This window comes from Macaca mulatta, chromosome 12 (assembly GCF_049350105.2).
Source record: "Macaca mulatta isolate MMU2019108-1 chromosome 12, T2T-MMU8v2.0, whole genome shotgun sequence".
NCBI lineage: Eukaryota > Metazoa > Chordata > Mammalia > Primates > Cercopithecidae > Macaca > Macaca mulatta.
This window is the reverse complement of record NC_133417.1, coordinates 27,484,154-27,509,497: the sequence shown is the minus strand read 5'-3', so window position 1 is coordinate 27,509,497 and position 25,344 is coordinate 27,484,154. Positions and strand designations below refer to the sequence as shown.

The 25,344-nt window shown below is 44.5% G+C and overlaps 1 protein-coding gene across 1 annotated transcript in view; it reads left to right on the top strand.

Moving 5' to 3' along the window:
* The first annotated feature begins 18,476 nt into the window (after nucleotides 1–18,476).
* The window catches only part of MCM6 (minichromosome maintenance complex component 6), a 37,419-nt gene continuing 30,551 nt past the window's right edge, over nucleotides 18,477–25,344 (top strand). The window contains 3 exon segments of the mRNA NM_001260615.1: nucleotides 18,477–18,646; nucleotides 22,078–22,224; nucleotides 24,503–24,613. Of these exon segments, the coding sequence (NP_001247544.1) occupies nucleotides 18,540–18,646; nucleotides 22,078–22,224; nucleotides 24,503–24,613 (365 nt within the window). The 5' untranslated portion in view covers nucleotides 18,477–18,539.

Here is a 25,344-nt window from a genome sequence, read left to right as displayed (position 1 = left end):
GGCAGGCACCTGTAGTCCCAGCTACTCGGGAGGCTGAGGCAGGAGAATGACGTGAACCTGGGAGGCGGAGCTTGCAGTGAGCCGAGACCGCACCACTGCACTCCAGCCTGGGTGACAGAGTGAGAATCCGTCTCAAAAAATAAATAAATAAAAATAAATAAAAATAAAAATATCACATGGATTCATCGGTGGGAGACATGGAGGCAACACAACTACACACTTTGCCGTCTGTGCATGAACTGAATAACATGTATAGTGACTGATCACCAATAGATTTTGAAAGAAATGACATAACTGATCACTTATTACGACACACATCTGTTATTTATGGAGTAATTTCTGACCTGAAGAGGTGACAGTGAAGTGTATTTTATGCAATTACTCACAATTAATATACCATGATAACTGAAATTTGAACCACGTTGGGGGACTGATGTAATTTAACTTAACAGTGGTAACTGAAAATAATGTATATCAGAACCACCCAAAGCAAGGACTACCTATATGTGTGTTCATTGTCATTGAAAGCTCTTCCTGTGAGCTAGACATTCTCTGTTTGCCCTTCCCTTGTCCACTTACTGCCCTTTTCCACTCTGCTTTGTGTCCTGGGAGGCCAACCTCTATGGACTGCATCAACCAAGCACCTTCCCCAATGGGTTTGGTCATTGGAAAACAACAGCAGATCAAATGGAGGGAGAAGAAAAAGGTCAGGATATTTATTTTCTTTCTTTGCTGGACCGCATTCTAGCCATAGCTACTTTCCTCTCCTGAAGGTCACAGCCTCCTCTCTACAAGTACAGCTGCTTCTTAGACCCCATTAGCTGCTCCCTCTCTGCTTCTTCAGACCTAAAGGTGGTGGTAGCTTCCTGTGGTTGCTGGCTCTAGGGTACTTCACTAATCCTCTCTGATTTCCTTTAAAGCTTCCCAAATCTTTATGACTTCTTTACATAACTCTTCAAGCATATTTTGTTTGAGTGTGCCATATGTTTCTGACCAGGACTCTGACCTAAATAACATATCGTACTGCTCAGGGAAATTTATATTTACATATCCAAATAGTGTATGCATTCGGAGGTCTGAAAGGATATAAGCAGTAACATTTTTAACCAATTTCCTTTTTCCCATCTGTTTGTAAAAGTAAGTAGATTGTATATATTGATGGATTATTTGGGCTTCAAAATAGTTATTCATTTTTCTAATTTAGTCAAATCTATTACAGAAATTTCCAAATTAACTATTCTACCTTTTGTTTTGTTTTGTTTTTTTGTTTTTTTGAGATGGAGTTTCACTCTTCTTGCCCAGGCTGGAGTGTAATGGTGCAATCTCGGCTCACTGCAACCTCCACCTCCCGCGTTCAAGTGATTCTCCTACCTCAGCCTCCCAAGTAGTTGGGATTACAGGCATATGCCACCATGCCCGGCTAATTTTGTATTTTTAGTAGAAACATAGTTTCTCCATGTTGGTCAGGCTCGTCTTGAACTCCCAACCTCAGGTGATCTGCCCACCTCAGCCTCCAGTCAACTATTCTACTTTTTAACATATTCGGTCAGATATATCTTTGAATGAGTGTTCTTATAAATCTGTTCTAACAAAGAAGAGCAGATCATGCAGCAATTCCTATTTAAAAATTGCTAGCCAGGCGTGGTGGCTCACGCCTATAATCCTAACACTTTGAGAGGCCGAAGTGGGAGGATTGCTTGAGGTCAGGAGCTCAAGACTAACCTGGGCAACATAGCAAGACCCTCTATCTACCAAAAATAAAAAAAAATTAGCTGGGCATGGTGGCATGTGCCTGTAGTCCCAGCTACTCAGGAGACTGAGGCAGGAGGATTGCTTGATCCCAGGAGTTCAAGGCAGCAGTAAGCTGACTCCAGCTGGGGCAACAGAGCAAGACCTTGTCTCTTAAAAAAAGAAAAAGAAAAAGAAATTGCTGATCAGAGACAAGTTTCTGAAATTAAATAAGACTAGCTGTAGTCTTCTTTCTTAGAGCAACTCAGAACCTGCTTTCTTTCGTAACAGACTCCCACATCTGGACTGTCGCTGGGTCCAATTTGGGAGAGCTAACATTTCCACTTTGCAAGAAAACAGCTGACATCCACACTCAGCTTTAGTGCTGCTGACTGGCTATCGGCCACAGCCTCCACATAGCAAACTTAACATTCCCTTCAGAATGAGCCTCAATTGACTTTTTTACTTATGAGAAGCATTAAAATGCTAATTCTGAAATTCCTTTGTGTTCTTAGCATTGTCACCAGAATATTCAATGAGGCGAGCAAACATGGTGGGGCTAAACACATATACAAAATGGCTTTTGAAAATGCCTATGTAGATTTATCATTTGAGATGCTAAATTTCTGGGGTGTTTTTTTTTTATTTTTATTTTAAGGTGATAGGAAAGTAAAACATTTCTTGGATGTTTTTGAAGAAACCTATCATAAAAGAGCATCCTAAAGGAAGATTTGTTTACTGGAATTCCTTGCCTTTGCCTTTAAAAGTCTACAGTTTCTACAGTGATAGCTGTAGAATGCACTCCACTGGTTTGATTTTTGTGAATTGTATCAGGTCATTTTTCTGTTAGTATAAAGGAATACCCGAGACTGGGTGATTTATAAAGAAAAGAGAACTAATTGGTTCATGGTTCTAATGCATGCTGTAAGGAAATATGGTGCCAGCATCTGCTTCTGGTGAGGGCCTCAGGAAACTGACAATCACGGTGGAAGGCAAAGGGGAAGCAGGCACGTCACATGGGAGGAAGAGAGAGGGCAGAGATGCCACACACTTAACCAGATCTTACATGAACTCAGGGCGAGAACTCACTCATCACCAAGGCGATGGTGCTAAGCCATTCATGAGGGATCTGCCTCCATGAGTCAAACACCTTCCACGAGGCCCCACCTCCCACGCTAGGAATTACGTCTCAACATGAGATTTGGAGGGGACAAATACCCAAGCCATATCATGACTGAAGAGAGATTTGTTCAATAAATAACAATTTTACAGTGTCTCACTTTTGGTAAGACATTCAAAAAGTGTTATAATAATAATAACTTCTTGGTTTCTTTGCACTTCCCAAGTCCAGAATACATGGAACTAATAACTAAATAACTATTGAACAGAACCTTCAAACAACACTGCTCTGACCCATCTACACGGAATGCTGTCAGTTTTCCGTGAGCTGTGCCTAGCACAGGAGAGGGCTCTAAAGCAGTTCCAGGCTATGGTTCAAGCAGCAGATCCTATGCTACTAAAGGTATCTGTAGTAGGAAATGATGCCATGTGGAGTTTATAGGAAGCCCCAGTAAGAGAATCACAACATAGACTCCTAGGTTCTGGAGTAAGACTATGCCATCTGCAGCAGAGAACTATACACCATTCAGAAAAAAGACCCCTGTCTGGCTACAGGGACCTGGTGGAGATAGAGCACCTAATTATAGGACATCAAGTGACTGTGCAGCCAGATCTTCCCATTGTGCGCTGGATTCTTTTAGAGTCACCAAGTTACAAGGGCTAAAAGCATCATAAGATAGTAGTTGCCAGCCGGGCACAGTAGCTCACGCCTGTAATCCCAGCAATTTGGGAGGCCAAGGTGGATGGATCACTTAAAGCCAGGAGTTCAAGACCAGCCGGGCCAACATGGCGAAACCCCGTTTCTACTAAAAATACAAAAAAATTGGCTGGGCGTGGTGGCACACGCCTGCAGTCCCAGCTACTCTGGAAGCTGAGGCATGAGAATCACTTGAACCTGGGAAGAGGATGTTACAGTGAGCAGAGATCTCACCACCGTACTCCAGCCTGGGTGACAGAGCAAGACTCACACACACACACACACACACACACATACATATATATCTGACATATATATGTATGTGTGTGTGTGTGTGTGTGTATAGTAGTTGGACACTTGGGATTGGGCACAAGTAGAAGGACCCAAGTAAGCTGGGTAATAATCAGGACTTCCCAAGTTTCATGTCACCACCACTTTGGGTCTGTTCTCTTTCTCAGCTCAAACTTATGGTCATGTTCGGAGTTGGAGGAAGAGGGGACAAAGGAATCTCCCTTGAGACCAGCTGGCAGAGGATGGAAAGGGCAATGTTTGTTTCATGGTTGGGCTGACTTGGTAAGAGGCTGCTACTATTATACTACAACCACTTAAGGGTGTCCTTGAAAGATTTAAAATCTTTCCAGTGGGCGGTGCCTCTGGTTATATATTTTGTATGGAAAGGGAAGTGGCCCAAGGTAAGAAGAACACACATACATTTGTGGACATTAGTGAATGGCTAGGCTGATTAGTCAGGGACCTGGAAAGAGAAAGATTGGAAGTTAGGGGAAAGGAGGCTTGCCCAAAAATCACATGGGTGGAACTACAGAAGCAGGAACAAAATGTAAAGATCTTAGTATTATGTGTTAACACTCACCAGAGAGTATCCCCCATGGAATTCTGGTGGACAGAATGACTTGACCATTCGACGTCAACCTGCTTCTGTCATCAGTCATTGCAAATCAAGTACAACAGTCTCATGAAAGTAGGCAGGTGGCAGGGACGGAGGCTATGGGCCCAACGGGAGTTCCCACTCACTGAGATTGATCTAGTTTCTTTTACTGCCAAATATCCTATTGTGTCTGGAATTTATTCCTTCTGGTGGGTTCTTGGTCTCGCTGACTTCAAGAATGAAACCGTGGACCTTTATGGTGAGTGTTACAGCTCTTAAAGGTGAGGCGGACCCAAAGAGTGAGGAGCAGGAAGATTATTGTGAAGAGAGAAAGAACAAAGCTTCCACAACATGGAAGGGGATCTGAGCGAGTTGCTGCTGGCTCCCGCGGCCAGTTTTATTCCTTTATTTAGCCCTGCCCACGTCCTGCTGATTGGTCCACTTTACAGAGCACTGATTGGTCCATTTTACAGAGTGCTGATTGGTCCATTTTACAGAGTGCTGATTGGTGCATTTACAATCCTTTAACTAGACACAGAGTGCTGATTGGTGCGTTTTTACAGAGTGCTGATTGGTGTGTTTACAATCCTTTAGCTAGACACAGAGCACTGATTGGTGTGTTTACAATCCTCTAGCTAGACAGAAAAGTTCTCCAAGTCCCCACTCGACCCAGGAAGTCCAGCTGGCTTCACCTCTCATTATCTGACAGCAACAGAACTCAATGTCAAGCCCTCAGTATGGCACCATCCCTGGAGGAAACCAACCTCTCACTTCTTAGCAAATTGATAACATTGGACCCTTCCAACCTCTAGCAGCAATTTACCTTTACTGGACTCAGCACATGTTCTAGGTATGTGTTAGGAGAAAAGCCGAGTGTTGGGAGAGAAACTGAGGCAGGGCTTGGAACATGACTGGAGTCCAGGGTCTAAAACCCCTCCTGGCCTCCGGAATGTGTCTAGATTTGCTGGCTCCTTGCTTCTAGCACTCCCATTATCTCAAGTAGCCATATGTTGCAAAGAAAATGCTAAACTGTCACAGCTGTAGCTCATTCACTTGATACACCGCTTCCTTTTAACACCCACATCCTCACCACCTATTTCGTTGTTTGATCACCAATAAATACAGCATGGGCTCCCAGAGCCTGGGGCCTTCACAGCCTCCATACTAGCGTTGGCCCCCTGGTCCCACTTTCTCTATTAACTTGTCTCTTCTCATTCCTGTGACTCCGCCAGACTTCGTAGCCCCCACGGCCTGGTGTTGGATCTGATCAACCCAACTGCATGGGTTTTCATTTTCTGCCTTTGAGGTCTCATCTAGTAGCAGTGTCCTGGTGTTTACAAAGTTTGATGCACCAATGTGGAATCCCCCACAGCTCAGACTCAGAGTCCCACCTTACAGCAAAGCAATAGGCACAATACCATGGGATCTACGGGTTGAGGAGTCTGGCCCTTGGTTAAACACCTATCTGTGATTTTTCAGGCCTGACCATAAACAATTACAAAGACTACCTGGCAGGCCTCACAGGGAAAGCTTCCCTCTCCACGCCATTCATGGTGCATAGCCAGTGCATCCTGGTTTCTAAAGGAAGTTGCAGTCAAGGACTCAGGCTCCCCTGGCCAGCCATTCTCTTCATGCATTCATATTCCTAGCCTGGTGCCTTTGTCTCTGGGTCACCATCTGAGACCTTGGGCAGAGCTCCTCCTTGACCTCCTCTGCTGAGGTCTCCTTATAGGGGGAGGAGGAAGAACCTTGAAGACACTTTTTCCCCAATCTGACTAAGCACCCAGGGCTTTTCTACCCCAAACCCTCTCCACTTCAGGGTCCATAAAACTGCTGGAGCATTTTGCCCAAGAGACTGCCATGTCTGTGCTGATCCCCCGAGCCTCACCCACTGCATCGTTTCATAAGGGAAATGAAGCAGGAGTCGGCGCTTTCTCCAGCTTTAAACTCACTTTTACCATCGCAATGAGTGATTAAAGGCTTTGCTCTTTCATTTTTGGCCTATTGCTTTAATCAGCTACTCTGACAGCTCACTCTCCCAGCTCCAGTGAGTTCGTGACACTGATCCTATTACTAACTGAACTGCCCAGAAGCTTCATGACTTATAGGGTGATAGAAGGGCCTTTTGGAAGCTCAACCAAGGCGCCGGCTTGGAGATGTTATTGTACAAGGCACGGGCACCACCTCCAAATATGGTCTATGCCTTAACTCAGCAACTGTTAAAATGCATAGTCCAGCCAGGCACAGTGGCTGACGCCTGTAATCCCAGCACTTTGGGAGGCCGAGGCGGGCAGATCACCTGAGGTCAGGAGTTTGAGACCAGCCTGGCCAACATGGTGAAACCCCGTCTCTACTAAAATACAAAAAATAAAAATAAAAAATAAGCCAGGTGGTGGGTGTGGAGGTCAAGGCAGGGGAATCACTTGAACCTGGGAGATGGAGGTTGCATTGAGCTGAGATTGCACCACTGCACTCCAGCCTGGCAACAGAGGGAGACTCCGTCTCAAAAAAAAAAAAAAAAAAAAAAAAAAAAAAAAAAGCAGGTGGGTATGGTAGCACACACCTATAATCCCAGCTTCTCAGGAGACTGAGACAGGAGAATCGCTCGAACACAGGAGGCGCAGGTTGCAGTAAGCCAAGATCGCACATTGCACTCCAGCCTGGGTGACGAGAGTGAAGCTCCATCTCGAAAAAAAAGATGCATAGTCTCCATAAGATAGAATACAAGGGTCCAGGATACAAGAGGTGGAAGGAGTGGCTCTGCACACCATCTCTTCTGGTGATCCACTTGGGAAATTGGTGCTTCCTTCCCCACAGCTGGAGACTCTGTGGTTCTAGACATCCTAGTTCCCACAGGTCTAACACTTGCACCAGGAGACACAAGAAGAGCTCCTTGAAACTTTAAACTGTGGCTGCTGCTCTGCCATTTCAGGCTCCACATGCCTGCCGGCAAGCCAAAGAGTCATAATATTAGCGGGTTTAACTGACCTGAGCAGCAAGAAGAGGTCAGGTGTCTGTTATACAGTGGGAGCAGGGTAAAGGTTTGACACCCAGATAATCCAGCACTTCTCATACAACCACTAACCAGTTTTGACAGTAAACGGACAAGTATACCAGCCATGGCCTGAAAAAGTATGGTGACCAAAGGCAGGTCCCTCAGGAATGAAGGTCTGTGTCACTCCACCAGGTAAGCCACCTAGACTAGAAAAGGTGCTAGCTAAGAGGGGAATCTGGGAATGGGTGGTAGAGGAGGGAATCATGATTAGTATCAGTTGTAGGCTCAAGTTCAGCTCCAGCGCATCAGCTGTAGTTCATCCTATTAGCCTGCCTCTTATAAGTTTCCTTAGGAAAAGAGGCCAGCCGGGATCCTGTAAGTGCTGTTCTGAAATGCAGTCGTGTTACTATACAGAGCAGTTACAAGGGTGGGCTCTAGTGGATGCCATGATGTGCAGCCCAGATACCAACTTTAGGACCTCATTGGCTATTGACAGTTCATACCTCTCTCCCTAGGAATTGCCCTTGACTGAAATAAGCTGGTTCACCCACATTTACACTACTTCCCCAATGGCAGCCTGCATCCCATGACTGGTTGATGCTGGATAAAAGGCCCAGCCCCCTTGCCTGATTTGGAGCCACTCTGAAGGATCATCTGAGCTGCGGAGCTCCCTGTGGGATCCACCAAGGTCTTTGTTGCAACCGCACAGCAGTTCAACTTCTCCCTCTGTCCATTTATGCTCTCCCTGTCCCCACTAGCTATTGATCCCCAGAGCACTCCCCAGTAAACCTCCTGCACACCGATCTCCATTTCGGAGGACTAAGACAATGAGGAAGATGTACTCTCAGAGTGAGGGCCCTTTGTGTGAAATGCAAGAGGAGAGAACACCGTTGTACAAGACACAACGGAACAATCCAAGAAATCCTGGTTGAGTGCAATCCACTGAACTGAACCGATTGAAAGCTGGTGAGGTGCCCTGGGAAATTATTAAAATATATGTAAGAAGTAAACACTGTCTCATTTTTTCCCCTTTTAAATTGACAAGGAGAGTAATAATTGTAACAGCACTATCATATGCTGGTGAGCATGTGCAAGTTTTCTGGAGGATGCTTTGGCAGATATATTAAGAGTATTAAAATGTGATTCCCTTTTGACTCATTAATTTCTCATCAAAATTATCTAAAGATTTAAATTTTTTAAAATATACTACATGGATGGTCTTTATAGTAATAGATATAGCCATTAAAATAATACAGAAATGTATTTGTCAACTGAAAAGATGTTCATGATATACTGTTGACTTTCTTTTATTGATTATTTATTTATTTATTTTTATTTTAATTTTTTTTTTTTTTTTGAGACAGAGTCTCACTCTGTCACCTGGGCTGGAGTGCAGTGGTGCAATCTTGGCTCACTGCAAGATACACCTCCCGGGTTCACGCCATTCTCCTGCCTCAGCCTCCCGAGAAGCTGGGATTACAGGTGCCTGCTACCACGTCTGGCTAATTTTTTGTATTTTTAGTAGAGACGCGATTTCACAGTGTTAGCCAGGATGGTCTCGATCTCCTGACCTCGTGATCCACCCACCTCGGCCTCCCAAAAATGGTCTCGATCTCCTGACCTCGTGATCCACCCGCCTCGGCCTCCCAAAGTGCTGGGATTACAGGCGTGAGCCATGACGCCCGGCCTTTTGTATTTATTTATTTATTTAATTATTTATTTATTTATTTGAGACGAGGTCTCACTCTGTCGCCCAGGCTGGAGTGCAGTGGCGCCATCTCAGCTCACTCACCTCCACCTCTCAGTTTCAAGGGATTCTCCTGCCTCAGTCTCCCAAGTAGCTGAGATTACAGGCATGCACCACCACACCCAGCTAATTTTTGTATTTTTAGTAGAGATGGGGTTTCACCACGTTGGCCATGCTAGTCTCGAACTCCTGACCTCAAGTGATCTGCCTGCCTTGGCCTCCCAAAGTGCTGAAATTACAGGCATAAGCCACTGAGCCTAGCCTGAATTTCTTTTTTTTTTTTTTTTTTTTTTTTGAGACAGAGTCTTGCTCTGTCGCCCAGGCTGGGGTGCAGTGGCCAGATCTCAGTTCACTGCAAGCTCTGCCTCCCGGGTTTAGACCATTCTCCTGCCTCAGCCTCCCGAGTAGCTGGGACTACAGGCGCCCGCCACCTCGCCCGGCTAGTTTTTTTTTTGTATTTTTTAGTAGAGATGGGGTTTCACCATGTTAGCCAGGATGGTCTCGATCTCCTGACCTCGTGATCCGCCCGTCTCGGCCTCCCAAAGTGCTGGGATTACAGGCTTGAGCCACTGCGCCCGGCCATGAATTTCTTTTAAAAGGAGCTTATACAATAATGCATTTCATATAGAAGGATGAAACTCATCAAAATGGTAAATAATATTTCTGTGTGGTACAATTTGGGGTGGTTTTTATTCCTTTTGTTTTTCTGTATTTCTGCTTTCCTTCAATGAATGTATATTATTTGCAATTTTTAAAATTATAATTTGCTATAAAATAAGAAATCAGTGATTTTTTTGGCCTCCCAATAGATTCTCTTTTTACAGTAAATATCCTAATTAGAGGCCAGGCGCGGTGGCTCAAGCCTGTAATCCCAGCACTTTGGGAGGCCGAGACGGGTGGATCGCGAGGTCAGGAGATTGAGACCATCCTGGCTAACACGGTGAAACCCCGTCTCTACTAAAAAATACAAAAACTAGCCGGGCGAGGTGGCGGGCGCCTGTAGTCCCAGCTACTCGGGAGGCCGAGGCAGGAGAATGGCGTAAACCCGGGAGGCGGAGCTTGCAGTGAGCTGAGATCCGGCCACTGCACTCCAGCCTGGGCGACAGAGCGAGACTCCGTCTCAAAAACAAACAAACAAACAAACAAAAACCTAATTAGAATCCTTTATTTCTGCTGTAACCTTGCATTTTGATGTCACTTTATACTTTATATATTTTGGTACAGTTGCATATCACTCTGCAAATTATAGTTGTGTTCATATCCTGCCTCCACCATTAGACTGTAAGTTTCCGGAAGCCCTATCCACAAACATGGATGCCCACTGCAGGATACCCCAACAGAAGGATGGACTGCAGGACAGCAGAAGACTGAAGCACAGAATGCACACACTGAGACGTATCATATCACAGAACACGTCAGCCCTTCATTGTTGTTAATTAGGAACATAACAACAAAACCCCCACACGCTGTGCCCTTGGACATTTTAGTTGAAGTCACACTAGGAGTCAAACTAGCCATCCTTGATGCCTGCCACATAATGTGCAACTAAATGCTTCCCACAAAGCTGCCACCATTCATACAATCCTCTCTGCAATTGCTGAGAGCACCATGGGCTCTTTTTGGGTTTTTTGTTTGTTTGTTTGTTTCATGTTTTGTTTGAATTACTTCAGCATAACTTGCACTCAGATCAGAAAAAATGTTTCATTTGCTTCCACCTGAATTGTTTGTAAGTGCATCTTTTTCTGAGCTCCCTGTCAACCCAATGGTCTGCCATTTCTTTTCTTTTTTTTTTTTTTTTTTTTCATGGACTATACATGAGACTTAATGATCTGCTATTTCTAGGATATCTCCCGGGACTAATGAAAGTGACGGTCAACCCATGCTGCCTGTGCAGCCTGCTACAGCTGCACATGAGGAGTACAGATCTCTTTTATGTCTAGAAAAGTGGGATGTACAATTTTCTTTTTAGGTCTCAAGCCATGGAGATGGGTTTTATATCTCTGTGAAATACTGGGTGATTCTTGGGCTCTATATTATAATAACAGAAGCGATTTTCTTGTTGAGGCTCAAAATCAAGAAGGAATGAATTGTATCAAACTCTGCAGTGTGCTCCACTGCACCTCGCCACCTAGAATGTAAGCTTCATGAGAACCAGGGACTTGTGTCTGTTTTGTTCACTACAGTATCACTAGTACCTATCACAGTACCTGATGCAGAATGATCGAATACATGAATGAATGGAACAGTGTGGGGATGGGTGAGATTTTAGAGACAGCAGGAAGCTTCTAATCCCCAAATAATCCTTTCCCACTGACAGACTGAAGCCTGTAATTCTAAGATCAGAACTTAATCCATTTGCCTTAAGGTTCTTATTTTACTTAAAATGAAAATGCCATGTGCATTGATAAGAGGATAAATTGATACGACCTTATTGAAAAGCAATTAGACAGTTTATGAAAACATAAAATGTTCATACCCTTTCACCCAGGACTAGCTCTTCCAGAAATGTAACCTCCAGAAATACACGCATGCAAAGATGCTAATTGTACTGTTATTTCTAATGGAGGAGCAGAGAGCAAATAACCTAACCTAACCTAAATATCCATCCGCAGAGGATCGGTTAAAGAGAAGAAATTTAATCACTGACTCTTGTCTTTGACCAATGTCAAAGATTCTCCAGGGCCGTAACTCCCTCTTTCCTTTAAGGTGCTTCTGAGAGGCATGAGCCAGTTCCTCAGTGGGGACGACAGAGAAGCCTGAGAGCCACAGAGGGCGAGAGTCCTCTCCGAGCGACTCAGAGCCCATGTGAAGCTGGACTGAGACAAGTGAACCTGAGAGGATCTTAAGGGGGACAGAAAAGCATTTTATAGTAGCTTTAAAACAATAGTAAATTTGTATATGCAGCTTCATATTTCTTAATTTATAATATAATGTAAGATATATTTAAAATGATAGGTTATTATGAATTGAGTATATGAAAGTTAAAAGTGAGTGTATTAGCCAGGTTATCCAGAGTGCAGAACTAATAGGAGACACACAGAGAGAGAGAGAGAGAGAGAGAGAGAGAGAGAGAGAGAGAGATTTATTATGAGGAATTGGCTCACGCAATTACGGAGATTGGGAAATCCTATGAGCTGGCATCTGCAAGCTGGAAATCCAGGAAAGCTGGTGGGTGGTTCAGTCCCAATCTGAAGGGCTGAAAACCAGGGGAGCCAATGGTGTAAATCTCATCTGAAGGTAGAAGATGAGACGAGATGTCCCAGTTCAGGCAGTAAGGCAGGGAAAAGAGGGCAAACTCCTCCTTCCTCTGTCTTTTGTTCTATTCAGGCCCTCAACCAACTGGATGGTTCCCACCCACACTGGGCAGGCCAATCTATTACACAGAATCTGTCTATTCAAATGCTAATCTCCTCCAGAAACCCCTCAAAGACACAAGCAGAAATAATATTTAATCTGGGCAGCCCATGACCCACTCAAGTTGGCACATAAAATTAACTCTCACGCTGTGTGTGTGTGTGTGTGAGTGTGTGTGTGTGTGTCTGTGTGTGTATGGAATTCCGGTGTTCAGCTTTTGGAAAAAACTAAGAATTACATAAAAATAACTAAAAATTGCCACTTTTGCACTTATTTTGTTAGACATCATAGTCAAACTTATTTTGTTAGAAATCAAGATCAAACTTTGCCTATTTAAGTAATTAGGAAGAAAGTCATACTGCTAAACACTGGTTAGCAGCTAGCATGTATTTGCTGTTGTTGTTGTTGTTAATAAGTAGAGGCCGGGCGCGGTGGCTCAAGCCTGTAATCCCAGCACTTTGGGAGGCCGAGACGGGCGGATCACGAGGTCAGGAGATCGAGACCATCCTGGCTAACACGGTGAAACCCCGTCTCTACTAAAAAATACAAAAAACTAGCCGGGCGAGGTGGCGGGCGCCTGTAGTCCCAGCTACTTGGGAGGCTGAGGCAGGAGAATGGTCTAAACCCGGGAGGCGGAGCTTGCAGTGAGCTGAGATCCGGCCACTGCACCCCAGCCTGGGCGACAGAGCAAGACTCTGTCTCAAAAAAAAAAAAAAAAAAAAAAAAGAAGTAGAACAGGCTGGGCACAATGGCTCATGCCTATAATCCCAGCACTTTGGGAGGCAAGAGTATTGCTTGAGCCCAGGAGTTCGAGACCAGTCTGGGCAACATGGTGAAACCCCATCTCTACAAAAAATACAAAAATGAGCTGAGTATGGTGGTGCGCACCTGTAGTCCCAGCTACTTGTGAGGCTGAGGTAGGAGGATCACCTGAGCCCAGGAGGTCAAGGCTGCAGCGAGCTGTGATTGTGCCTCTGCACTACAGCCTGCGTGACAGACTGAGATGCTGTCTCATAAATAAGTAAATAAATAAATATAAAAAAGAAGTAACATATACCAAATATTTTATAAGATGAGGGTTGACTGCACTGAAAGAAAAGATTCATAATATGAGAAATATCTTATTGAATATTGCACACCACGCACGATATCATGTAACTTTTTAATCTGCTGGTTTTATTTAGTGTAAGTTGAAGTGTCAATGATTCTGGAAAATATTACAGTTATATTTAAAATAATGAGCGTCACTAACCTGCACTGCTACAGCTGTTTGAAGGATGTTTCCTTCCCAGCTAAAAACATGTCTCAGGAAAAAGAACCCTTATGTTTTAGAAAATCATTCTGAAATATCTACAAATGAAATGATACAATGTCTGGGATTTGCTTCAAAATCATAAAGTAATGGTAAGAAGTGTACTTTACCTCTGCAATCGTCCTTCCCAAACCCATAATCACTGTCTAATCGTGAGAAAAACATTAGACAAATCCCAATTGAGAGACATTGGCATTAAAACTATGGAAAGTCTGAGACACTATTACAAACCAGAAGAGTCTAAGGAGACATGACCACTAAGTGTAATGTGGCATCAGGATGAGATCTGGGAAGAGAAAAAGAACATTAGGGAAAAACTGGTGAAATCTGAATAAAGTGTGCAATATTAGTTAATACTAACATACCAAAGTTGGTTCCTGAGTTGTAATAAATGTATTATAAGAGTGTAAGACATTAAACAGTAAGGGAGAATAGGCAAAGTGTATTTGAAAATTCTATACTAGCTTTTGCAACTTTTGGTAAATCTAAAGCTATTCTAAACTAATTTTTTAGAAAGAATCATGGATGGCCGGGCACGGTGGCTCACACCTGTAATCCCAGTACTTTGGGAGGATTGCCCGAACCCAGGGGTTCAAGACTGACCTGGGTGACATGATGAAATCTTGTCTCTACAAAACATATAAAAATTAGCCAGGCATGGGAGTGCACATCGTGGGAGGCTGAGGTGGGAGGATCACCTGAGCCCAGGAGGTCATGGCTGCAGTGAGCCATGATTGTGTCACTGCACTCCGGCCTGGGTGACACAGCAAGACCCTGTCTCAAAAAAAAAAAAAAAAAAAAGAAAAGAAAAGAAAATCATGGAGGCCCTGGTGTGGCGCCTCACACCTGTGATCCCAGCACTTTGGGAGGCCAAGGCAAGAGGATCGCTTGAGCCCAGGAGTTCGAGGCCAGCCTGGACAACACGGCAAAACCCCATCTCTGCAAAAAATAGAAAAATTAGCCAGGCGTGGTGGCATGCACCTGTAGTCCCAGCTACTCGGAAGGCTGAGGCGAGAGGATCACTTGATCCCAGGAAGTCGAGGTTGCAATGAGCCGTGATTGTGTCACTGCACTCCCACCTGGGTGACACAGCAAGACCTTGTCTTAAAAAAAAAAAAAATTTAGTCTCCCAGGTATGTAGTATCAATCACATTGTACAGTTTAGATACAATGAGCCATCCTTATCAAGGGACAGTGTTATATCGGTGTAGAGAATTATTTACCAGTCAAGTTCCCAATGCCAGCCAAAGGCCAATCTTGTGAACAGGCCTTTCTAAGGATAGCAGTCAGGCCTGGGCACCAGCACACACACAACATACAGCTTTCTGGGGTGTGACAGAGATATTTCATAACTCACACCCTCCTCCTGTTGTGGAAGGTATCCCCACAAACCTCACTTACAGATCTCATCTACTATTCTGGTTTAGAGATACACATCTGAAGGAGGAAGGGAACACCTGTGAGATATGGAGAGCTGAGAAGAGAAAGCCTTGAGTTTCTCCATGAGCATAGCTGAAAATCAGCCCAGAGCTCTGCACTGTCATTTTTCTTTTTTTCCTTCTGTACATGGGACTTTAGTTCTGAGAAATCTATCCTAAGGATCAAAGAGGAAGAGAAGAGAGAAGAAGAAAAATGAGAAAGAAAAGAGTGAGGCCTTTTGAGAGGATGGAGCAGAATCAGGTTAGCTCAAGTGCACTAGGGTTGTGAATATCCAGGAAGCACTGTTGAGTTCAAGGTTCCTAAAATACGCGCAAGTGGTGATGTCCAGTAGGCAGGCAGACTCTGGAGTTTGTAAAGGGCTGTAGGACACAGGGCCTCAAGTGTTCATTTTCTTTTCTTTTCTTTTTTGAGACGGAGTCTTGCTCTGTCACCAAGGTTGGAGTGCAGTGGCGCGATCTCGGCTCACTGCAACCTCTACTTCCTGGGTTCAAGCAGTTCTCTGCCTCAGCCTCCCGAGTAGCTGGGACTACAGGCGCCCCCCGCCACGCCCGGCTAATTTCTGTATTTGTAGTAGAGATGGGGTTTCACCACATTGGCCAGGCTGGTCTGGAACTCCCGACCTCAAGAGATCCACCCACCTTGGCCTCCCAAAGTGCTGGGATTACAGGCATGAGCCACCATGCTCATTTTCTTTTTTTTGAGACGGAGTCTCGTTCTGTCGCCCAGGCTGGAGTGCAGTGGCGCGATCTCGGCTCACTGCAAGTTCCGCCTCCCGGGTTCACGCCATTCTCCTGCCTCAGCCTCCCGAGTAGCTGGGACTACAGGCGCCCGCCACCGCGTCCGGCTAATTTTTTTTGTATTTTTAGTAGAGACGGGGTTTCACCGTGTTAGCCAGGATAGTCTCGATCTCCTGACCTCATGATCCGCCCACCTTGGCCTCTCAAAGTGCTGGGATTACAGAAGTGAGTCACCGCGCCCAGCTGAGTGTTCGTTTTCAAATGAGGTAATACATACGATTACAGATACACTGCAACACACCAGCGTTGAGCATTTTTGTTAAACTTGTAAATATCTTGTGAATAGTGTATTTGTACGTATGTTAAAATAATTACTTGAGTTTCTCTCCACTCTGTTTGGCATTTTTAAATCTTTTCATGCCGGGCGCGGTGGCTCATGCCTGTAATCCTAGCACTTTGGGAGGCCGAGGTGGGCGAATTACCTGAGCTCAGGAGTTTGAGACCAGCCTGGGCAACATGGTGAAATCCCATCTCTACTAAAATACAAAAACAAAAACAAAAAAAAAATTAGCCGGGCGTGGCGGTGTGCGCCTGTAGTCCCAGCTACTCAGGAGGCTGAGGCAGGAGAATTGCTTGAACCCGGGAGGCAGAGGTTGCAGTGATCCGAGATGTGCCACTGCACTCCCGCTTAATGACAGAGAGAGACTCCGTCCCTCTCCAAAAAAAAAAAAAAGAAAAGAAAAGAAAAAAAAGAAAAGAAAAGAAAAAAGAAAGAAAAAAAAAAAGAAAAAGAAACATTTTTTCAATAAGTTGGTGGCAGGAAATCCCAGCTACTCAGGAGGCGAATGCAGGCCGATTGCTGAGACCAGGTGTTCAAGGTCAGCCTGCACAACATAGCAAGACCTCGTTTCAAAAAAAGAAAAGGAAGAAAAAATATTTTTAATATGCAAGAAGCCTCGAAAAATGGAAGTGGTCCCCGTTTCTCTTAATGTCTTGGAGGCCAAAAAAAGTACTGGTTGGTGAAATACACATATAGATATCATCAGTACCCAGACGTTAATTAACGCCAAGGGAGTGTAAAGGGTCGCCCAAGAGAGCGACTTTATGGGAAATGAAAGCTCTGGAACCAGAACATTTAAAAGACTCACTGAAGAAGAGGCGCCTACAAAGGATGCTAACCAGGAATGGCCAAAGAGACGGCGGAAAAACCAAGCGAAACGGTCAGGGAAAGATGGGAGAAAGAACATAAGGAGAACTCAAGCCAATAGTGCATTTTAAGAAGGGTATTAAGGCCGGGCTCTGTGGCTCACGGCCGTAATCCCAGCGCTTTGGGAGGTCGAGGCAGGCGGATCACCTGGGGTCAGGAGTTCAAGAGCAGTTGGTCAACATGGCGAAAACCCTGTCTCTACAAAAACACAAAAATTAGCTGGGCACGGTAGCGGGCGCCTGTAATCCCAGCTATTCGGGAGGCCGAGGCAGGAGAATCCCTTGAACCCGGGCGGGGGAGGTTTCAGTGACCAGAGATCGCGCCACTGCTCTCGAACCTGAGCCACTGGGTGAGACTTCATCGGAAAAAAAGAAAAAAAAAAAAAAAGATTAACCATAGTGTCATATATTTCTTTCTCTTTTTCTTTTTTTCTTTTTTTTTTTTTGAGACGGAGTCACACTCTGTTGCCCAGGCTGGAGTGCAGTGGCACGATCTCGGCTCACTGCAACCTCCTCCTCCCGGGTTCAAGCGATTCTCCTGAGTCGGCCACCTGAGTAGCTGGGATTACAGGCGTGCACCACCACGCCCGGCTACTTTTTGTATTTTCAGGAGAGACGGGGTTTCTCCAAGTTGGCCAGGCTGGTCTCGAACTGCTGACCTCAGGTGATCCACCCGCCTCGGCCTCCCAAAGTGCTGGGATTACAGGCGTGAGCCACCGCACCCGGCCACTGTCAAATATTTCGCTGATTTTCCTCGGTCAGCACCACCACAATAATTGTGCCACCTTACCCAGGCAAGGTTTGGACATCTCTTTGACCCTTTTACAGGGTTTTATACTGTGGTTTCCAGTATTTCCTCCAACTAGACAGTAGAAGCGGGAGATGTGAATCTTCCCCTTTTTCCTCTTCCATAGAGTCTTACTCCGATCGTTCAATTAGTATCAGTGGAATGATTTAAAAAACATTTGAAAAACCACTCGGACAAAACCCTCAGATTCGAACTTGTTCCAGTAGCCAAAAATACCCGCGGCCACGGCTACACTGCGCAGGCGCAAAGGCAGATGGGCTTTCTCCAGCCGGGCTTTGCATTTGGCGCGAAATCCCTTTCCGTGGGCGGGGGCTCTTGGAGAAGCGCCGTTCATTGGTCAGGTTTGGCGCGAAATCTCCGGCTCCTGTGTCACGATTGGTCCCGGCCGTGCCGATCGGAAGAGGGGGCGGGGCGGAAGCGGCGGCGGCGCGCGCAAAGCTGCAGCGTCTGGAAAGAAGCGACTTGTGGCGGTCGAGCGTGGCGTAGGCGAATCCTCGGCGCTGGGCAAATATGGACCTCGCGGCGGCAGCGGAGCCGGGCGCCGGCAGCCAGCACCTGGAGGTCCGCGATGAGGTGGCCGAGAAGTGCCAGAAACTGTTCCTGGACTTCTTGGAGGAGTAAGTCGATGAGCGCCCGGGGCCACGCCCGCCTCCGGAGCCCGCGGTGTCTGGGCCAGGAGGTGCCGTGTGGCCGGCGGGTGTTCCGGAACCTGGGGGTCGCGCGTCCGGGAAGTGTTGCCCCGCCCGCCCCCCAACTTTAGGCTGCGAGCCCAGCGGCCGCGAGGAGCCTAGAACAGGCTGGGTTTTTCTGGACGAAAACCCATATCGAGCCCTAAGACGCTCGTGCCCAGTGCTTTGCTTCTGTCACTTGATGCTCACCACCCCGCGAGCCTGGTATTTGCACAGTTCCCGGTGACCGGCGCGGAAACCTGGGCTCGCTGAGTATAGTAACTGGGCCGCTGGGTGCGGCCGGGTTGAGGGGGAGGCCGAAGTGCCATTGAATCCCGGCGGAGCCCTGCTGGGCCACACAGCCGGTAGCCTGGTGCTGGGGGTGGGCAGGGCCCGGGCCACCCTCGCCGCCTGTGCTGATGAAAGTTTCTGCGTGAACTGTGGTTTGAAAGCTACTGGGGTGCGGAGCCGTGCCCTGTAGAGTAACTACCATTTCCCTTCTTCTGGGTCCCTTGCTCCCCTTTCCCTCTGGCCTTCCTTTCCTTTCTCCACTACCCCTCTTTTTTTCTGTGCCTCTGGGCTCCTGGCCTCATAGCCCCGCCTCCTCCCTGGCTTGCCTTACCTACCCACCGGTTATTTTTCCTAGAGTAGATACACCACGGCCTCCAGGATGAAGGGTCAACAGTTTGGAATGGCTTGTGAAAAAAGCTTATGAAGTTCTTTTTATTGTCGTAAAATATACATCACAAAGTTGACCATTGTAGGCATTTTAAGTGTACAGTCCAGTGACATTAAGTTCGTTCACCTCGTTATGCAGCCGTCACCACCCTCCATCTCCAAACTCTTTTTTTTTTTTTTTTTTTTTTTTGAGACGGAATTATTAGCCCTTGTTCCCAGGCTGGAGTGCAGTGTCACCATCTCAGCTCACCGCAACCTCCGCCTCCCGGATTCAAGCGATTCTCCTGCCTCAGCCTCAAGAGTAGCTGGGATTACAGGCATGCGCCACCACGCCCGGCTCATTTTGTATTTTAGTAGCGATGGGGTTTCCCCATGTTGATCAGGCTGCTCTTGAACTCCCGACCTCAGGGGATCCGCCCGGTTGGGCCTCCCAAAGTGCTGGGATTACAGGCGTGAGCCACCGCACCCGGCTCCAAACTTCTTTCATCTTCCAAACTGACACTCTGTGCCCATTAAATACGAACTCTCTTCCTCTCTTCCGTTACCCTCTCCCTCAACCACCGTCACCCACCACTCTGCTTCCTTTCATTATGAGTTTGACCACTATAGGTACCTCATATAAGTGGAATCATAATAGTATTTGTCGTTTTGTGTTTGGCTTGTGTAGCATAATGTCTACAAGGTTCCCCTGCGAGGTACCATGTGTCAGAATTTCCTTACTTTTTAAGGCTAAATAACATTGCCTCTACAGATTGAGTATCCCTTTTCTGAAATGCTTGGGACCAGAAGAGTTTGGGATCTTGGATTTTTTTTTTCAGATTTGGAGTATTTACATTATACTTAACCAGTTGCATCCCTAATTTGAAATGCTCCAGTGAAAATCATGTCAGCACTCAAAAAGTTTCAGATTTTGGACCATTTCATGTTTTACATTTTCAGATGAGGCTGCTCAACCTGCATATGTACTGCATTTTGCTTGTCCATTCAGTGGACGCAGGTTCATTCCACCTTTTGGCTATTGTGAATAATGTTTCCATCTTATGAAATTTTGGTATACTTAAAACCATAATTTAATTTCCATTTTGCTACCTATGGCAATGTTATTGTCTGCCTGATAGTTCCTCCTTCAAAGCCCAGCTAAAAACTCACCTTTGTGATACCTTGTACACCTTTTTGAGAGGCACTAATCCTTTCTTCCTTAGGCTCCCAGGGTGCCATTTGTTTTTCATTGTCTCTGGCAGTGTAACACCTTTACCTCTCAGCCACTTAGTGTGGAATTCAGATTCCATCCTCAACCCCACCTACCCACCATATCACATTACAAAGGTTCTTCAATAAATGTTTCATTTCAACAAATAATCTAAGTGCCTTGACTTTGCAGCTAGATGATAATGATGAGACAAATAATCTCTATACTTTGTTTAAAGAAGTGCCAACTCCCTGTCACAAAATAAACTTTAATTCACCATTGCTTGTGGAATAAAGTTCAAATTCTTCACCACTCCTTTTTCCTGTTTGTCTTCCAAAACCACCCCAGTCATCATCCACACTTCTCCCCTACCTTCTCTGACTTAATCATATACTTGCAAACATCTGTAGTCAGTCACTCCACCACCTGTTTTTATTCGAAATTTTTAACTCTTTCAGAAGCTGAATTCCAGTACCACCTTTTATATGTATGACTCTTGTACATGTTCTGTTAGGCAGATTTAGTTTCTATTATCCTAGCACATTTCTTGTTCTCATTAACAGGAACATATTTCATGTCTGTCTTCGTTGTTTACATATATCTAACTCCCTAGACACAAAGTGGTAGTTAACCCTAGGGCAGGAACAACACTGCCATTTTCAGCCTCAGATGCCTCTGTCATAGGGCTTTGCACGTAGTTGGTTAACAAATATTTTAAGTCAGAACATGCTGTATTTGAGTTGTCAGAACATGCTGTATTTGGAGGAGAAATTGATTTTTTCTTAAAGCAAATCTGCATATTATGTTTAAAAGAACAGAAAATAAATTTGTATGATATCCTGCTTGGGCTTTAGAAGCAAAAATACCAACTTTTAGTGTGCATGTTTCAATTTTCCTGAAGTCTTGGACAGTGAAACACCTCATTTCCGTGTATTCTTCTATTCTGCTTCTTAAATCCCTGACTAATCTGTCAGCTTGCAAATTACCTACAGAAATGGAATCATTGGGTTCTCGACTGAATTTCTTGATTTAACATTTTCCAATCTTAATTATACATGACAATAATAAGAGTTAGTAGTTGTTTTGTTGTTTTTTTGTTGTTAGCAGTTAAGCCTCACAGTCATGGTGGAAGGCAAGGAGGAGCAAGTCACTGATGTCTTAAGTGGATGGCATCAGGCAAAGAGAGCTTGTGCAGAGGAACTCCTTTTTAAAACCATGAGATCTCGTGATACTTACTATCAGAGAACAGCAGGGGAAAGACTTGTCCCCATGATTCAATTACCTCCCACCAGGTCCCTCCCACAACATGTGGAAATTCAAGATGAGATTTGGGTGGGGACACAGCCAAACCATATCAGAAGGGACAAGTAACTTGCCCCAAGTTACCGAACTGCCAAACATGGGCCCATCTGAGCCTACTTGTTGGACTTTAACCAGTATTCTGAATTATCAATCATTCAGGTTCTTTGTACTGCCTGTGTCCTTAATCTAGTTGACTCGCATGTACCTGCAGGTTTCAGAGCAGCGATGGAGAAGTTAAATACCTGCAATTAGCAGAGGAACTGATTCGTCCTGAGAGAAACACATTGGTTGTGAGTTTTGTGGACCTGGAACAATTTAACCAGCAACTTTCTACCACCATTCAAGAGGAGTTCTATAGGTATGGACATATTAATCTTCTTTACTTTGAATAGGGGTTGAAATCTGGGAAGCCAGCTCTTCCTGGACTGTAAGTGTTCACTTGTGTAGCAGAAGGGCAGCAGTTATTTCCCTCTGAGAAGAGGCGCTTTGATACTGCCAGTGGTCATTTTAGTACTGCTCTGAACTTCATGTAGGCCTTTGTAGAGCCGACCTTTTTTTTTTTTTTTTTTTTTTTTTTTTTTGAAACGGAGTCTTGTTCTCTCATGCCCAGGCTGGAGTGCAGTGGCGCGATCTTGCTCACCGTAACCTCTGCCTCCCTGGTTCTAGCAATTCTTCTGCCTCAGCCTCCCTAATGGCTGGGATTATAGGCGCCCGCCATCACGCCCGGCTAATTTTTTACATTTTTTAGTAGAGATGGGGTGTCACCATGTTGGTCAGGCTGGTCTCGAACTCCTGACCTCAGGTGATCCACCCGCCTTGGCCTCCCAAAGTGCTGGGATTACGGGCGTGAGCCACCGTGCCCAGCCAGAGCTGAAATTTTTTTTCAAATACAAATGTTGAAAATCTTTGCTTTCTGTATAGTTTTCCCAAGAGGAAAACTGTACTTTTGTGTCATTCCACTGATCCTTTTTCCCCACAGGAATAGGTGTTTGTGTGCGTCCTGTTCTTGTACTGGGGATATCTTTACAGCATTGATGTTGTTGTACTTCTTGTTCCCTTAAAGTTTAATTTTGTTTCTGCTTATAAAAGTAGTAGGTATATATTGTAGAAAATAGAGAAAAGTAAGGATAATTAAATTGCTTATACACTTGTAATCTACCACCATCATTAGCAGGTCTGCTACAAGAGTTCCAGGAGCCTTCTAAGTCTACAAGTACAGAGTTTTGTAAGGATCTTCTGTCACATTTTGATGTCTTTCTGTGTGTACTGTGTATGAAACTACTCAAATTCACATAAAATTTCTTAAAATCATACTAATAGCTCCAATTGTGGTTTTTTGGTAGAAATACTATGGTTAGACATTATATTTAATATAAGGCTTTTATTGTATTTTGAATTGTTATACACAGCAAGAAACATCTTTGCACACAAGACTTTGTATTAGGATTACATGAATGTGACAATCAGAAATAGAATCAAGTTAAAATAAATTGTGGACAGTTGTGAAAGATAAATGAAAATTCAGGGATAAGGAGGTACAATCTTGTTCATTTCTTGGTAGATTGGGAGATGGAGGATTTGTCTGTGTTTCTAGTCATAGCTGATGATCAAGATTAATTGGAGGGGTAAGTAAGCAACAGGGTTTATTGTGAAAGCATGCAGCAGAAGTTATTGCACTGACAAATGAGGGAGAGGTAGAAAATCAAGCCTGCTGGTAGAAGCAGCTGTGCCATGCCTCATGCACAAACCAGGCAGCAGTTCTCTTTCCCGAGAGTAGCACCTTTTTTAGAGGACTTTCAGACCCCACTTTTTAAACAAAGTAAGCTGTAGTAGCTATTAGAAACTTATATAAAAAGGACATGCATACTTCACTCTCACCAGTCAAATGGAGCATTTTTGCCAATTTGTTCTCACATTAGTACACAAATACTTCTCCTGTCCTCATCCATTTCTTATCAAACCAGCCAGATATGGTGGCTCACACCTGTAATCCCAGCACTTTGGGAGGCTGAGGTGGACAGATCACTTGAGCCCAGGAGTTTGAGACCAGCCTGGACAACATGGTGAAATCCCATTTCTACGGAAAAAACCCACAAAAATTAGCTAGGCATGGTGGTGCATGCCTGTAGTGCCAGCTACTCAGCAGGCTGAGATGAGAGGATCACCTGAGCCTAGGGAGACTGAGGCTGCAGTGAGCTGTGATCGTGCCACTGCACTTCAGTCTGGGTGACAGAGTGAGACCCTGTCTCAGAATGAAACCAAATAAATAGACTGACTTGACACCTGATTTACTAAGTCATAAACAGCCCACAGAAAATTCACAGTTTTGAGCATATTGACAAGATGATTGTTCAGCTAGTCATGTTGGACAGAGGAATGGCTAACAGTGTGGGTGCTATATGATTATTTAAAGATAATCAGATATGGTGTGACATTTTGTATTTAGTGTTTCAGTGGGATAGGAATTGAAAGAGGGTCCTAAACCCAGACTAGATAATAGAAGTGTCATGCACAGTTAAGTTCTGAGGCTTAGTTGTAACCGATGAAATTCCTTAATCTCGACTGTTGGTAGATATGTAAAGGGAAGGAGGACTTGGTAAACCTCTAAGGTATCAGTTGACTTTTTTGTTTTTCAGAGTTTACCCTTACCTGTGTCGGGCCTTGAAAACATTCGTCAAAGACCGTAAAGAGATCCCTCTTGCCAAGGATTTTTATGTTGCATTCCAAGACCTGCCTACCAGACACAAGTAAGAAACCCTTCTCTGGAAAAAAATGAATTCACCAGATGGTATAGGTACCACTTAGCTGACAGTCAGAAAATTTGAGAGGTTGCCTTGATCTGTTATTAGCTCACTATTTAACATTATACAAATCACTTGTACCTCCCCGAGCCTCAGTTTCCTTATCTGTGAAGTCTTTTGGCTTAGGTTTTCTACCTAAATCATGCAAAAAGTAGGTTTGTTGCTGTAAAAATTACTTTTTCATAATTGGTAATCACAATAATTATAAAACGAGTACTTACAACATTGATGCTTTTATACCAGGAGGAAAAAATAGTGGTTTGTATTCAGATTTTGTAGAAGGTTGACTTTTATAGGAGTTATACCCAGTTATCCAGAAAGTTTAGTGTTAGAGTGATGTATTTTCCTATGGAGATGGGATTAGATGTAAATGAAGTGAAGCAAAGTCTTAGGATTACCACATTTTAGGGTGCCTTTTAGGGAAATCTGGGAGAAAATTGATCAAGGGAGAAAATGTGAAATTCTAGAAATTCCTGAATCTCTGGAAATTTTTGTCAGTTTAAATACATAATTTTCAAACACCCCTTTGGCAGTTATTTTAAGAATAAATTTACTGGATAAAATTGAAGTGATATTTTGGGCAGTTAAACTACTGAAATTACTTTATAAAATTACTGTTATTTCACATAAAATGGGTTTGTAAAGGAAGTGTTTCTGAACTTTCAGTACAAAATTTT